General features: G+C 37.0%; 1 protein-coding gene across 1 annotated transcript; it reads right to left on the bottom strand.

The window, feature by feature from the left end:
- Nucleotides 1–2,521: 2,521 nt before the first annotated feature.
- On the bottom strand, nt 2,522–3,457 carry LOC131415739 (olfactory receptor 8S1-like). Its single transcript, XM_058557559.1, has one exon. It carries the CDS (start codon nt 3,455–3,457, stop codon nt 2,522–2,524), a length of 936 nt encoding a protein of 311 aa, XP_058413542.1.
- Nucleotides 3,458–16,046: the final 12,589 nt, after the last annotated feature.

The following is a 16,046-nucleotide window of genomic DNA, read 5'->3' as shown; positions in this document are numbered from 1 at the left end:
CAAGAAAAGAAAGTGAGTGATGTAAGTTGTTCAAATATATTTTAAATCACTAGTTTGCACAATAAAGAGATAATTTCAAAGAAAACAAACACAAAAGCTAAGAGAAAGGGACAAAAGAGACATGAAAAAATGTTTGCAACCAATATAGATGTAATGATTAATGTCCTTTTATAGAGAGAACTCTTACGAGAAACTCACTAAATCCTTATTAGCTCAATAGATGGAGAATGTGTCAAACTATTTTCATAAATAGTATAATTAGGACATAATGGGTTCAAATTGTAATTGATAAGAAAATGCAGAAAAAATTCAACTTCACTAGTAAATGAGTAAAAAATAAATTTGCAATGATATAGTTGACTGTCATGGTACTGCAATTTGCATAAACAAGTTAAATCTAATTTAGTGACTACAGATGGGGTGCAAAAGGCAATTTCATAGTTTTCTATTTCAGTGTAATTTATTACCATCCTCATTGCAAGTCACTTTGGCTGAGATGTCTTCTCATACTCTTTGACGTAGTGATTCTCATCTGGAAGATATACAAAACACAGAAAAGGCTAAAATGTCTGAAATTATATTACTTATAATAGTGAATTTCTTAAGGTTATCTTTTTATCAAAGTAATAAGTGAAAAACTGCATAAAGTACATAATATCAAGGACTAAGAAAAAGTCTTTAAAACAGCAAGAAAAAAAGGGAAGATATTCCCCAAAGGATCAGAATGACAAGTGGATTCTCAACAGCAATAATGAAAGACTACCAAGGAAAAATACTTCAAAATGTGGAAAGAAAACAAGTGTTCACCTAAAATTATGTATCCATCAAAAAAAATCTTTTATGAATGGGAAATAAAGAAAGATATTCACAAATAAACAAAAACTGAAAAAGTTTACAGTTTAGTGATGTGTTCTAAAAGACATCTAATGAATGTACTTGAGAAAGAAGGAAAATAATCCCAAAGATGTTTAAGTTGCAAGAAAAAATGGTAAACACATAAATGGTTAAATAAGGGTAAAACCAAACTGAAACTAATATGATAATTTATTGTTAATTTTGTCAGATGAAAAACACTTGTGAAATATTTGGTGACTATTGTTTGGGATGGAGGAGAAACTCACAAAGATGCATTTTGTTAGCAATAGTTTAGTTTTTAGGCTAAGTGGTGGGGGCATGGAGTGTTTATACTATTATTAAATAGAAACAAACAAATATGCAAACAAAAAGTAAAAAGAATCAAAATAAAATAAAAGACATACATGTGTGGACCAATATAATATATTATGGATGAAAGATTATGGTTATAATTCTGTGACATGAGGTCCTAAATGGGAGAAAAAAAGAAAAAAGGAAGGAAAGATGGAAGGAAGGAAGAAACAAACAAATGAACGAAGGAAGAAAGGAAGGAAGGAAGGCAGAAACTCTGACTTTATATTGTCTTTGGAACAATTGCATGATTAATAAAGTAGGTCAATATTAGAAATATTTAAAGTAGGAGAGTTATTAAATACACAATGTCTATGTGCTTAGTGGAATATAATAGAACTTGCAAATTATGTTTTGAAATATGGAAAAGAATTTATTCATAATAAGTTAAAATGTTGGATACAATATTGCATAATAATATGGTTATAATTATGGTTAAAAATGCATACCAAAGATCTTTCCACAACAAAATTTGGAGAAAAATGGAACTAAATGTTAGTAATTTTCATTGAGAACCAGAATCTTTTTTCGTATTTTTCAAAATCTCTAAATTGAAAAGTTTTGTCAATCAGGCAAAAGATGTCTGTTACTTTGTACTGTACAGAAATCAATAATGTTTTAAAATTTTTCTCCAGAACAAGATCTCTGAAGGATAAGGAGTCACCAGTAAAACTCAGAAGGGGTAACAAACAGGGATGTTATTCTCCCCTACAATGAACGGAATTCTCCACCAGATAACACTTCACAGAGCTTGTGGAAGACTTCTGTCAGCCTGGACTTCATACCTACAAACTGACTTCCTCTCTCAGACCCCTTCAGTTGCATCTGCTTTCTCTCTAAGGCCTCTTCAGTCCAAGCTCATCTTAAACCCACCTTCCACTCACTCCTCCGTGAGTCTCAAGCCCATGTCTTTCTTCCTTTGGAGACCCTGGCTTTTTACTTTGTAGCAAAGCTTTACCCCTCATTTCATACCCACAGGAATCCACTTAATAATTCAGGACATAAACAGTTTTCCCAATGCTAAGCATTTTGTTAATGTTTCACAAACAAAAGGAATTATGTCTCTCTACGTCTGTAACCATTTGATGTAGCTATTTGACGCATTTCTTTCTGCCTCTGAGAAAGATAAAATATGAACTAAACCAAGTAAATACTTTGCTGCTAGTTTTTGGTGTATTTCCAAGAAAGGAGGCTTTTCAACATAGTTTGTCATGTCTGACATTATGAGCAAAGGAAAATTTTCCTTAATGTCTATTATTCGGGTATCTTGCTGTAATTCTGCCCTGTTTCCCAATCATCCTCTGCCTGTTCTTTGCTACCTGAGATACTGTAAACTTTTCTGTAGCATATTTCTTAGAGCTTTTTTTACTTCCTTGTTCTTCAGGCTGTAGACAAGGGGATTCACGAGGGGAGTGATCACACTGTCCTGCATGGAAAAAACCAACTCCCACGGGGAACCTGAGGTTGGCATGAGACAGCGAAGAACGCCTGAGCGACAAAATGAGGTCACTGCAGTGAGGTGGGAGGAGCAGGTGGAGAAGGCCTTGCTTCTGCCTGAGGTGGAGCTGCTGCTCAGGATGGTGGAAACAATGTGGGCATAAGAGAAGAAAATCAGGAGAAAGGTCCCAGTGGCATGCAGGAGCACAGAGCAGAGCAGGACAGCAAAGTTATTGGAGCTATTGGAACAGGAGAGAGGGAATAGAGAAGGTATCTCACAAATGAAGTTGGAGATGACTTGAGTCTCACAGAAGTCCAAATTCGAAGCTAGGAGGGTGTTGATGAAAGCATCCAAAAAGGCCAGGCCCCAAGATCCCAGCACCAGTCCCACACACAGCTCATTGCTCATCATCTGACCATAGAGCAGAGAGTAGCAGATGGCGGCATAGCGGTCATAGGCCATCACTGCCAGGAGGCAGAGCTCTGTTCTCCCAGAGTCAAGCACAAAGAAGGCTTGGGTCAAACAGTCCTCCACTGAGACAGTTTTCTTCTCAAACAAGATGTTCTCCAGCATCTTGGGCACAGTGACTGAAGAGTAACAGAGATCCAGGAAGGAGAGGTGACTCAGGAAGAAGTACATGGGGGTGTGAAGGTGAGAATTGGCCCTGATAACCAGGATCATCAACAGATTCCCTGACAGAGTGAGGAGGTAAATTGTCAGGAAAAGCACAAAGAGTAGGGCTTGGGTGTGATGATCAGCAGGCAGCCCAAGGAGGAGGAACTCAACGATGGTGCTGTGGTTTCCCAAGGCCATTTAAAGCTGATAATGCTTTGGGAAAAAACAGAAAGAGGAATGAAGCATCACTGCCTCCTCTGGCAGCCCAGAGTTTCCACCCATTCTATGTACACATTCTTTTTTCTCTAACTGCCCATAATTGCCATAGTTGTCTCATAACTCTCATGAAGTCCCCTGAAGCGCACCCTTTCCTTTGTTGATTTCCTGGTGCACAAGCCCTGACCCTTCTGAACTCTTTGCATTTGTTGCTCTTCCCATACAAATAACTCTAGAGAAATTCACATAATTTTTCAAATCCGACTCTTGAATAATTTTCTATCTCTTTACACTGGGTCTTGATTTTGAACCTTCTGGTCAAGAGCTCACTTTCTGCAGAAGGTGTTCTAATCTTTATTGTTCATCTCAGTTTCAGTCTTGCACCTCCCATTCGAAACTCTGTATTAGTTCGTGATTACTTAATTATATACTATTTGTGATATCTTTTTCCTCTTTATTAATATCTTTCACATATTTGGAACATTTAATCCCAAAAACTACTTTGAAAGCTGTGTGTGGTGGAGAGTTGAAATAGGGAGGAAGTTGCTAAACCTACTTTTTAAAGTTAAAAAGTAAAGCTAAAAATAATAAAGGTAAAACAAAACTGAGTTGCTCATCAAAAGAAACCATTAAAAAAGAGAAAAGACAGCTAGAGCCTGGGAGAAAATATCAAATAAAGCACACATATATGTAACAAATACCTGTGAAGCAATAATAAATATGTCAATGTCAATAAATATTACAATAATAAAAATGAAAAATAATCCAATACAACAGTGGGTAAATAAATAGAACAAAGCCTTCATGAAGGAAAGTGTCACAATGGCCAGTAGGCTGATAAAGAGCTGCACAACATAGTCATCAGGGAAACGTAAAATAAAACCACAATGAGCTACCACTAAACACTCATCAGAATGGCTAAAATTGGCCAGTGTTGGTGAAAAGTGTGGAGCAACTGGAGGTTTTCTTGTGGGAATGTAAGACAGTATAATCACTTTGGAAAGTTGGGCGATTTCTTACAACTACTAAGAGTAGGGCTGGCCCAGTGGCATAGTGGTTGGGTTCACAGGCTCTGCTTCATTGGCCCAGGTTTCACAGATTTAGATCCTAGGTGGGGACCTACGCACTGCTTATCAAGCCACGCTGTGGCAGACATCCCACATAAAATAGAGGAAGATGGGCACAGATGTTAGCTCAGGGCCAATCTTCCTCGGCAAAGAGAAGATTGGCAACAGATGTTAGCTCAGGGCTAATCTTCCTCATCAAAAAAAAAAAAAAAAGAGTAAACCACTTACTCTATGACCCAGCAATTCCACTCTTGGAAAAATGACAGCATATTTGACAAAAAGATTTGTACAAAAATGTTCATAGCACCTTTTTTCCCAATTGCCATAACCTGGGGAAAAAAACTCAAACATACATCAAGGACAATGGATAAACAATGGATAAAAAAAAAGCAGTAGTATATTCCTACACTGGAATTCTATTTAGCAAGAAATGAGCAAACTATTGATACACACAACAACACGGGTGAATAATAATGAAAACCATTATACATGTACATTCATTACAATACAAAAATTTTTAATGTATATATTTTGAAAAATTTTTAAATTTGAAAAATGTATACACCATTCTAACTGTCATACTGATGAAGATACAGAACATTTCCATCATGCCAGAAAGATCTCATCAAGTTCCTTTTCATCTCCCCGTCAGATGAAACTACTATTCTGATTTTGATTACTATACATTTGTTTTTTTTATTCTGGAAATGCAAAAACATGGAATCATATAAACTGTGAAATATAATGACATCTATTATTTCTTTAGTGCCATTTATGTTCTAGGTATTGTTAAATATTTAACTTCCCCCTATTTATTTATCACAACAAAAACTAGGATGGTTGCATTGTCCTGATTTTTACAAATGAGGAAACTGAAGCTAAAAAATGTTGTGGAAACTTGCTGGTACTGACAGAGGAAATGAGGGGATAAGCCTTCATCCGTACATAACTACAATATCTGTGATTGCTGCCTTGGCTATCTGATTCCCATTTTCTTAAGCATATCTACTTCTCTCCAAATATGTCCTATTTCAGTAATGTATTCTCTGGACTTTTTTTTGCCTTCACATGGATATCTATCTTAGTTTGGCATTTAATAATGGGTGTTTTTCTTTTCTTCTCTTTTGGTTAAACTGCATGTTCCTTGAGGATAGGGATTAAGCTCTATATTACTTTGAATACTCTGAACACACATTGCAGTGTGAGGCACATGATGAGTCCTTAATCAAGCTTTGTTAAATGTAGAAAGAATAGGAAGGATGAAGCAAATCAGACAGACAATGTAAGGCCTCTCCTTTAGGAATATCCCCAACTTGAATTCCAGTTTCAAAAGCAAACCAACCAGGAAGGAGACAGGAAAGGAAAATAAATGCGGAGGAGTGTGGAGCTCATCTTCTAGCTGTAAAGGGTCTTAAGAAGACATCTGATAACTAAACAGCACCTACAGAACCTTGATCCACAGGGAGCAGATCACACATACTATCTCCTTTCTGTCCATATCAGGAAGATTGCTTAAAACGACAACATTCGATCGTCTATCTATTCACTCATTCATTTTTGTCCATTAATTAATTATCCATCTAATGTTACACTTATCCACTCCATCATTCATCCTATTTGCCCATTCAGTCATCTATTTATCTATCCATCCATCTGTTCATCTGTACTTTCATTCATTCATTCACTCAGGAATCAACAGGTATGTATAGATTACATTGTGCAGGGTGCTGTGCTTAAAATAAATTGATTGATAGCCTGGCATAAACCTCTGATGAACCATTGATTGAATGCACTTATTTGTCTTAGATTTCAAATAATACTCTCCCAATATCCAGGGCTAAATTCCCTTGCTAGCCTTTTTTTTTCATACCGAAGTTGAAATCTGACCGTCACTATACACTTAAACTCTGCCCCTTCAAGGTCCCTCTTGCCTGAAATGGTACTTCTTACAGTAACCCTAACTTGCCCACTGAAACTGTGAATCCTTTGGCTTCCACCTGATATGAAATTGTCTGATGTTGGTACTGCCCATAGGACTCAAATTAACAAGTTCTATTTCTGCTGGGACAGCCCATGAATTAGTCCTTGCTCTTCCTGGCTTTCTTCAGTCATGCTGTATAGCATTTAGGTATCTTCCACGCCTTTGTTAGATATCAGATCCAGATTACCTCTCAGTTGTGTCCAAGGGGTAATGTGTGGTCTAGGCTAGTGGCCCTAGTTAATTCAGACTCTGCAGTGAAGAATAAAAATCAAAAGGAAAAGACAATTTTAGGGTGTTTTTCTCATCTCTGTGCTTGTAAAATCTTGTTGAAATAAACATTCTCTCTGACTTCTACATTAGCAAATTAAATCTATTCAATTCAATTGAAAAACTTCTAAGCATTTTCAATTTGCTGCCTAGCTTTGAGTTGATGATTGCTTCAATTCTATCACATTTAGATCTACTACAGCACAGATCCACATAACCCATCAGCAAAGGAGGTAGAAGCCCATATTGTGGGATTCCAGACTTTCTCACCCCAGTCACCAACACAGATCCTCTAGTAGCAAAATGAGGACAAGGCTTATTTTAACTGTATAGTGAAAGATAAACACAAATTCCAAATTCTGCTCACTTACCTTTAAAGAGGGAACACAGTGGATTCAGTTCACACTGACTTCTGAATGACTATTTTTGAAAATCAGGAAAGAAGGAAGAGGGACACATTTCATTGCTTACAGAGAAGAGTGGTAGGCCCAAAATTGGAGCCCAGGGCTTTCCTCTTAATATAATACTTATTTTGCCAATTTTCCAGGAATAGCTCTGCTTGAGCACTTCTCAGACGGTCACTTATTAGTATCTTGTCTACATTTTTTCAAATTCAATCTTAAAGAGAAGTAAAGCATGAGGTTGATTTTTTGAGTCACTTTAAGAAAAATATTTAATTCATTTTAAGAAAAAAAAATCAGATGATTTATGGCTGGAATTTCACTACTGGGAATTCACATTTCTTAAAATAATTTGTGTCTAAATTTAAAATTCAATCAGCTCTGGGAGACATAGCACATTATTTTATTTATAAATTATTAAATCCTATAGTTCTAATAGTCTTACCCTATTATTTCCAAAGACATAGGTAGCTGAGGCCTGCTCCATGTCTAACACTTTATCTGCCCAGTATAATTACACAGAAAATGTTAGTAATTTGAATAAATGTCTGGGAAGATGGAGAAATGAGGACAGTAGGAAAGATAGGAGGTCTCGTTCAGGAAGGCAGAACCTGTCTGCTCCTGGTATTCTGGGAGGCCCCCGAAATAGGGAGAAATAATGTGCATGAAATTTAGACTTCACATACCTCAGTATGTTTTCCTGAAATTCTTTTGTCCTTTCCTCCTTCTGCTTTACCACCTACATGATTGGCAGCTAGAATTGATAGGGAGGTAAATAAAAGCTAAAAAGTGAACTCTCTTCTCTGGCATATGTGATGAGACTTTTAGAAGAGGAGGGGGATTCTAGGCCTCCAGGAACTCCCTGTCTACTCTGATGTGATCCCCCCACACCTGTCCACAATAGGAACCTCTCAGCTGCTTGTTTCCGCTTCCCTTAAACCTGAAATTTCCAGATTAAGGCAAATTTTGTAGCAAGAGTATGAGAAATCACCAAAATCAATTTTCAACAATACTCGGGAAGCACAGAGAGGCACTCTTGAGTAGATAGTAAGAGTGGCTGATGACAAAACCCTTGGTGGAAAAAATTCCTTAAAGCCCTGATGTAACTGGTGCTTAGAGTCCAGAGCTCAGCTGCATCACAGGGAAATCGTGATAAGAGGGTGCAGATGAGAAGAGAGAGCCAGGAGTAGAAGGCAGGAGGAGAAGAGAAACATAACCTGGAAGTCTCCAGCGGGGGTAGGAGTCAGGTGAAGACCATTACAAAAACCATGGGAGACATACCCATCTCCTAACACTTCCTGGCCCAGAAAACATCGTTTTACTCTGGTCTTTCCACAGAATAAAGAACCATCTGTAGTCAGGTGCTCATTTTGCCACAAGAACCAATACTTCTAAAGCCCAATCATTGAACCAGGAGACAATTTTTTTTCTTAGTTGGAAGTCTCAGTTATGGAAGGAAAATAGACTGTCTCTGATGATGGAGCTTCAAATAAATTACTTGGGTAGGCCTTTTTTAATAACTCACCACAGCGGAAAACACTCAGATTCTTCAGAGAAACTTCTCTCAAATGATCCAGACGAAATCACATGAGCATCTGTTCCTTAGCTGCCTTTGTGATTCTAAATACTGGGCTAAAGTATCAGTGAAAAAAGCAATTTCCAGATCTAACCCATCAGAAGGGCAATCGTAAATTGGCCAACTGAGTTTGGTGGCTCAGGAGACAGATGAGCCCATTTCCTGAATTCCCTGAAGTCATCATCAACGCCAAATGTTAATTAACTAGAAGAGTTGAGATTTGTAAGAACCATAGAGCATTCTTTAGGATAAGTTGTGCTCAGAACTTTTGGATCAAAACAACGGACTTGACTCTTACGTGGAGGTCTAGTGGACTTTGAAAGGTGGAAGCCTGGGTAACAGTTTCCTGTGGACCTGTAAGGAGCTGGATACTTCATTTAGGAGATCACGGGGATGCCATGCATGGTCCCACAGCTTACTTCTAAATTATTTTTCTCCATCCATATGAGTTTAGGAATATAAATACCTAGGTTACAAATTGTGGGGATCAGAGGAGTCAAACAACAGACAAGATATTTTTATAAACTAGCATAGGATTCTCACTGCTTCATATCCTCAACACTTAGCAGTTTCAGTTTTAAATTTTTGCCTATATATGAATACATGTATGATTTTTAATTATAATTTTTATTTGTATTTCCCTGATTACTAAAGTTTGAGTGTGTTTTTACAGTTTTTTAACGTTTTATTTTATCACTGTAAGAATACTTGACATGAGATTTTCCCTCTTAACGATTTGTAAATGTACAATATGTTATTGTTCACTATAGGTAAAATACTGCACAGCAGATCTCTAAAGCTTATTCTTTTTGCTTAACTGGAAATTTATGCCTATTGATTAGACATTTGCCTACCCATTTCCCTCTCCCACCATCCCCTAGAACCACCATTCCACTCTTGATTCTACGTATTTGACTATTTTAGATAACTCGTATAAGTGGAATCACGCACTATTTGTCTTTCTGCGACTGGCTTATTGCACATAGCATAATGTCCTCAAGGTTCATCCATGTTGCTGCATATTACAGAATTTCCTTCTTTCAAATGCTGAATAGGGTCAGCCCCGTGGCTTAGTGGCTAAGTGCTCGCGCTCCGCTACTGGCTGCCCGGGTTCGGATCCCGGGCACACACCGACACGCTGCTTGTCCAGCCATGCTGAGGCCACGTCCCACATACAGCAACTAGAAGGATGTGCAGCTATGACATACAACTATCTACTGGGGCTTTGGGGGAAAAAATAAATAAATAAAATTATTCAAAAAAACCAAATGCTGAATAGTAGTCCATTATATGCACATATCACATTTTCTTTGTCCATTCATCCATAGATTAATGTTTAAATTATTTCCACATGTTGGCTATTGTAGAGTGCTGCAATGAATGTGGGACAGTTAATGTTCTTTGAGATCCTGATATCAACACTTTTCAAAAAATATCCAAAAGTGGGATTGCTGGATAGTATTATAGTTCTAGTTTTAATTTTTTGAGGACCTTCCATACTGTTTTCCATAGCAGTTGAACCATTTTGCATTCCCACCAACAGTTTGCAGGGGTTCAAATTTCTCCACATTCTCACCAACACTTGTTGTCCTTTGTTTTTTTAATAATAGCCATTCTGACAGGCATGAGGTTATATCACATTATGGCTTTGATTTGCATTTCTCTGATGAGGACTGAGCACCTGTTGACCATTTGTGAATAAAGCATATTTTAGGCCAAAAGACATCTCTCAATAAATTTGAGATACTTTGTATCTTCTCTTACCACAGTGGAATGAAGCTATAAATCAGTAACAGAGGAAACTGGAAAATTAACAAATATACGGAAATTAAACTACACACTCATGAACAATCAATGGGTCAAAGAAGAAACATAAGGGAAATTAGAAAATACTTTGAGAAGAATGAAGATAGAAACACAACATACCAAACTCACGGAATGCAATAAAAGTAGAACTCAGGGCCGGCCCCATGGCTTAGCGGTTAAGTATGTACACTCCGCTACTGGTGGCCCAGGTTCGGATCCCAGGCGCGCACCTATGCACCACTTCTCCGGCCATGCTGAGGCCGCGTCCCACATACAGCAACTAGAAGGATGTGCAACTATGACATACAACTATCTACTGGGGCTTTGGGGAAAAAAAAGGAGGAGGATTGGCAATAGATGTTAGCTCAGAGCCAGTCTTCCTCAGCAAAAAGGAGGAAGATTGGCATGGATGTTAGCTCAGGGCTGATCTTCCTCACAAAAAAAAAGTAATACTCAGAGGGAACTGTACATCTGTAAATACCTACATATAAGGAAAAAAAGATCTCAAATGAATCACCTAATTTTTCTTCTCAAGGAACTGGAAGTAAAAGAGCAAACTAAACCCAAAATTACAAGAAGGAAGGAAATAATAAATATTAGAGTGAAGCTAAATGAAATAAAAAATAGAAAAACAATATGAAGAATCAAAGAGAACAAAAGTGGGCTCTTTGAAAAGATTAATGAAATTGACAAGGCTTGTGCTACAATGATCTAAAAAAAAGGACTCAACAAAATCAGATGAAAGTGGAGACATTTCTATTATACTACAGAAATTTAAAAAATTATAAGAGAATACTATGAACAACTGAATACCAACAAATTAGATAGCTGCCATAAAATGAAGAATTGCCTGGAAGCACACAAACTACCAAAACTCACTCAAAAAGAAATAAGAAATTTGAACAAACCTATAACAAGCAAAGAGATTATATCAGTATTAAAAAGTCCCAACTAAAAAAGTCCCAGGACCAGATGGCTTCACTGGTGAATTCTACAACATGTTTAAAGAACAGTTAACACCAATCGTTCGCAAAATCTTAAAAAAGATAAAAGAGGAGGGAACACTTGCTAACTCATTCTATGAGGCCAGCATCACCCTGAGACCAAAGCCAAAGACATCACAAGAAAGCAAACTTACAGAACAATATCCCTTATAAATATATGGAAAAATCCTCAATAAAATACTAGCAAATATGCTGAATCCAGCAGCTTATCAAAAGAACTATACAACATGATCAAGCAAGATGTATCCCAGGAAGGCAAGTTGCATTCAAATACAGAAATCAATCAACGCAATTCAACACATTCTAGAACGACTGGGCGGGAGGGTTTGGAGTGCGGGTGATATTCTCAACCGATGTGGTAAAAGAATTTAACAAAATTCAATCATTTGACAAAATTCAACACCCTTTCATGAGTAAAAAAAAAAAAACCCAAATGCTCAACAATCCAGGAATAGATGGAAACTGCCTCAACATAACAAAGCCCGTATATGAAAAGGCCACAGCAACATCATACTCAATGTTGAAAGACTGAAATTTTTCCTCTAAGATCAGGAGCAATAAAAGGATGCCCACTTTTACCACTTCTATTCAACAATGTACTAGAAGTAAATAAATATTTTTGACTTTTGAATAAGTTTTCCTCTGAGTGACCAAAGTCACTGACTCCAGTCCTCTGTGTGTATTAATAAACTTGTCATCATATAAAATATGTTATGGCATTCTCCCTATTGCAACAGAGGTGAACGGTGCTGTCTCTGTTTTTGGAATAACCTTTAAAACAAAAATTTCACACTGCCTTAGTAGATACTCATTTTGATTAAACAATTCTTTTCTAAAGATGAGGCTGCCTCCTCTAAGCAGATTCATTAACTCAAAGCAGGATCCTGTGACTGCCGAAGTCTCTACACTGTTCTTTGCAACACAGTTGTGTGGGATGAGGGCTCACGAATGTGTCAGATGTAAATTGGATAGAGACAAAAATAACCGTTTCTGATTTTTAAACTCATTTTATCCTCAGATTATTCAGACCAAATGTGTTTAAAGACACGGTTCATGTGAATATGGGGAACAAACCTGCCTGGCAAACCATATCTCACTACACACCTCCCTAGATAATTTCCAAATGAAGACTCCTTCCAAAGTGGATGACAAGAAAATACTATCCATCCTGCCTACTTTAAAGTCCACCAGACCCTAGGGTTTACAGTTAGAGCTTCAACCCTAAAGTTGCAAAACCTATATCTGTGAGAATGCCCTAGGACTAGTAGAAACCTCAATTCTTCCAAGTAATGAGGTTCAAGTTTGGCTTCAGACTGTGACTTCAGGGAATACTGCTCTCTTGAGCTTCTGAGCTGTGTCAGCCAAATTACTAGCTTCCTTTCCACTAGATTATATCTGAACCTCACCTGCTTCATTGATATTCTTTGTTCAGCACTTGGAATCACAAAGGCAGCTAAGTGGCTTTATGGGTCTTTACCTACTGTGAGGCTCTTATCTTCAGCTGCTCTTGGAATCTATTAAATAAATCCACTTTATGCTCTCTAAGAAGTGTTGAGCGTACACTGACTGTAAAATCTGCATGGATCTGGGAAGCTGAGACCGAGAGCTAAGAGGTTCCCAGTCTGGGAGGAGTGAGTAAAATCACATCAGAGTAGATAGTGAGATTTAGTAACCTAGAGTCCTCCTCCTCTTCTAGACCCTAAATGCACAAGCTAAAAATAGTTTATTTTTCTGCTATTATTAACCACACCATCAACTCTGGCCAACAAAATTATTGACGTAAAAGAGAAGGGGGAAGAGTACATTTCAGGCAAGTTTCCAAGGAAAATATTGAGTTATATGGAATTTGTTTTCATACACACAGGCAGCAAGTGTTGTGGCCCATTTCCCCATTTCAGATGTTCCTGGGATACCCAGGGTCTTTATCTTCTTCTGACTGACTTAAAGTCCCCATAACAGTTACCAAGACCATTTCTGCCTTGTAGCATTAGACTTACCTTTCATTAATCTACCTATCCAGTCATTTATGCAATTAACTAACATTTTCTGTGTGGTTGCAAATAGATAGAATAGATAAATCGTGAAATACTTGTTTGTGGAGTGTTCTCAGTTACCAATTTTAATGGAAATTATATAAGATCATTGGATCTAAAGGAGTTAATAATTTATAAAAGGATTAAATGTGCTTTGTCTTCAGAAATAATTGAATTTTAAATTTTGGCATATATTAATTTAAGAGGAATGAATTCACAGTAGTATAAATTTAGATATAAATCATAGGATGAACGGTGACTATTATTTGGGATTTTTAAAAAAATGATCTAGAAAATGCCATGTCTTGTTCTACTTCTCTTTAATACAGTATCTCACAGACATACACAAGATACCAAAAAGTGACCTGTTTGACAAGTACTCAAACACAGCTACTCAAGTTAATGGGTAAATTACAGACCTTAGTAAGATGATCTCACTAGATTCCACTTTCTTTTCATCTATTTTTCTCTATGTAAGCACCAAATTTCCCTTCTCCTTTCCTTTTTGTAAAATTAGAAATAAGCATTTGACTTCAATGTATATTGAAGCAGCAGTATTTCCTCCTGCAAAATAAGGGAGCAGAAAATGGAATTAGCGCGTGCCTTTTATTGGAAGGTTGAAACGAAGCCCTCTCTTCACGTGTCTCCAGTCAGAGGATCTGTCCTGGGGGCCAGGGTTAGCAGATCATGGCATCTCACAACTTGGGCTTCCACTTGCCTTGTTGATTGGTTGTGCGGGCTTTTAGCATGGGAAAGAGGTTTTAAAATATTTCAAATAACAGCTTTTTCAATATCCTTTGCACATGCTGGAGTTTACTTACACCGAGTGCTCAGGTTCCTGGGGGGATAATATCCAGGTCTATATTGAAAGTTAAATATGAAGAAATTGGAGCAAATATCTAGGCCAAAACAGACAGTAAATTCCAAATGCAGAGAAAATTCTCTGCTAGAAGAATATAAAGTAACTGTTTATTTCAACAGAATTTTACAAATTTACATTTAAGAAAAAATGGTTTCTTCACCTGGTCATTCTTCACTGCAGAATGGGAATTACTTTGAGTCACCACCCTGGGCTGCAGATTACACCAGACGAAACTGAGAAGTAACTTGAATTTGGGTTCTGATAAGAATTGGGAATATGGAAACTTGACTAAATACTTAAAAGAGAAAGAGGGGAAACCCTTGAAAAGCAGAAACTGAGACATTCATGGGCCCAGCAGGAAGGGAATTTGTTATGGTGAATGCTGTTGGCAAGACCAGTGTCAGACTGTCATATCAGGTAAACTCTGGGGGAACTGGGGTAGATTAAGAGTTCATTTGGACAGGTCAAGATTACTGTAAGGAGTTGCCAAGTAAGACAAGACAGCTCATGGAGGAGTAGGGTCTGAGTGCACAGTGATGGTCAGGTTTTAAGTTGGGCTTGAAAAAAATTAAGTAGCAAAGGAATTCAGCCCTTAAAGCCCTTAAGCTAAAAATCTTAAGTCCAGTGCTTGGAGAAGTTAAATCCAGGTTACTTTATTTAGCGTGAAATATAAAACCACTGATAATCTACCTCTAGAGTCTCATATCTAATGGATTTCAGTTTTGAATCACTAAATTCATGATTTTTTACAGAAGAATTATGCTATTTTTCATATATTTTAACTTATTCAAATTGCCCACCTGACCACTCACCTTCAAGCATGCTGGGTAAGAGGTGTCTTCTATCTACATCAATATTGCATTTGGCACACTGCCATTTCAGTACATAAGCACATTGCTCCATCACTGCCCTGTCATACATATGACCCTCATTAGATGGCCAAAATCTCTGTAGACCAGCGACTTTCCCATAATCATTGTCATAATTATGTTTGTAGCTCGTTCTGGGCTTTTAAAATGCCTTTTGATAAGCAGAAGCCCAGGGCAATATTCTGGCAGCCACAGGAAATAGGAAAATAAATTGCTTTCACATATATGAATCAAAAAATATATCTTTATGTTTCTAAATAGAAGTTAAATTCTCTAACTATATACAAAGTGCAGAACTATTAACAAATGAATTAAAAAGTGCTATTAAAGCAAAATTTTACACTATCTATAATCCAGTTTCGGTTTTCTTAATACAGTAGTTTAACATTTTAATATAAAATGGTAACCGCAAATATTTAGATAGGACTTCTGACTAAACTCTCATTAGTATACACATAAGCCATCAAGACTTTGTGCCCATTGTGAGTTTATTCAAGTCTACGAATCAAATAGTTTTATCAAAATCTACTATCTAAGGAAGACTTCAGACGTTATCTTCAGTATCTTAATTGTGATAAAGATAATTTTTTGTGTCATAAGGATAATATATATACTGAAAGATATATGTATATGTCTGTGTGTATATGTTTATATATCTCATACACGTTCTCTATTCTGTTTCAAATATTTACCTAATCTTTCCCT

Source organism: Diceros bicornis, chromosome 17 (genome assembly GCF_020826845.1).
Source record: "Diceros bicornis minor isolate mBicDic1 chromosome 17, mDicBic1.mat.cur, whole genome shotgun sequence".
NCBI classification, from domain to species: domain Eukaryota; kingdom Metazoa; phylum Chordata; class Mammalia; order Perissodactyla; family Rhinocerotidae; genus Diceros; species Diceros bicornis.
This window is presented reverse-complemented; position numbering and strand designations above follow the sequence as displayed.

Bases quoted from the DNA above. Each gene is read 5' to 3' on its own strand.
- LOC131415739 (XM_058557559.1), bottom strand. From the start codon at position 3,457: ATGGCCTTGGGAAACCACAGCACCATCGTTGAGTTCCTCCTCCTTGGG.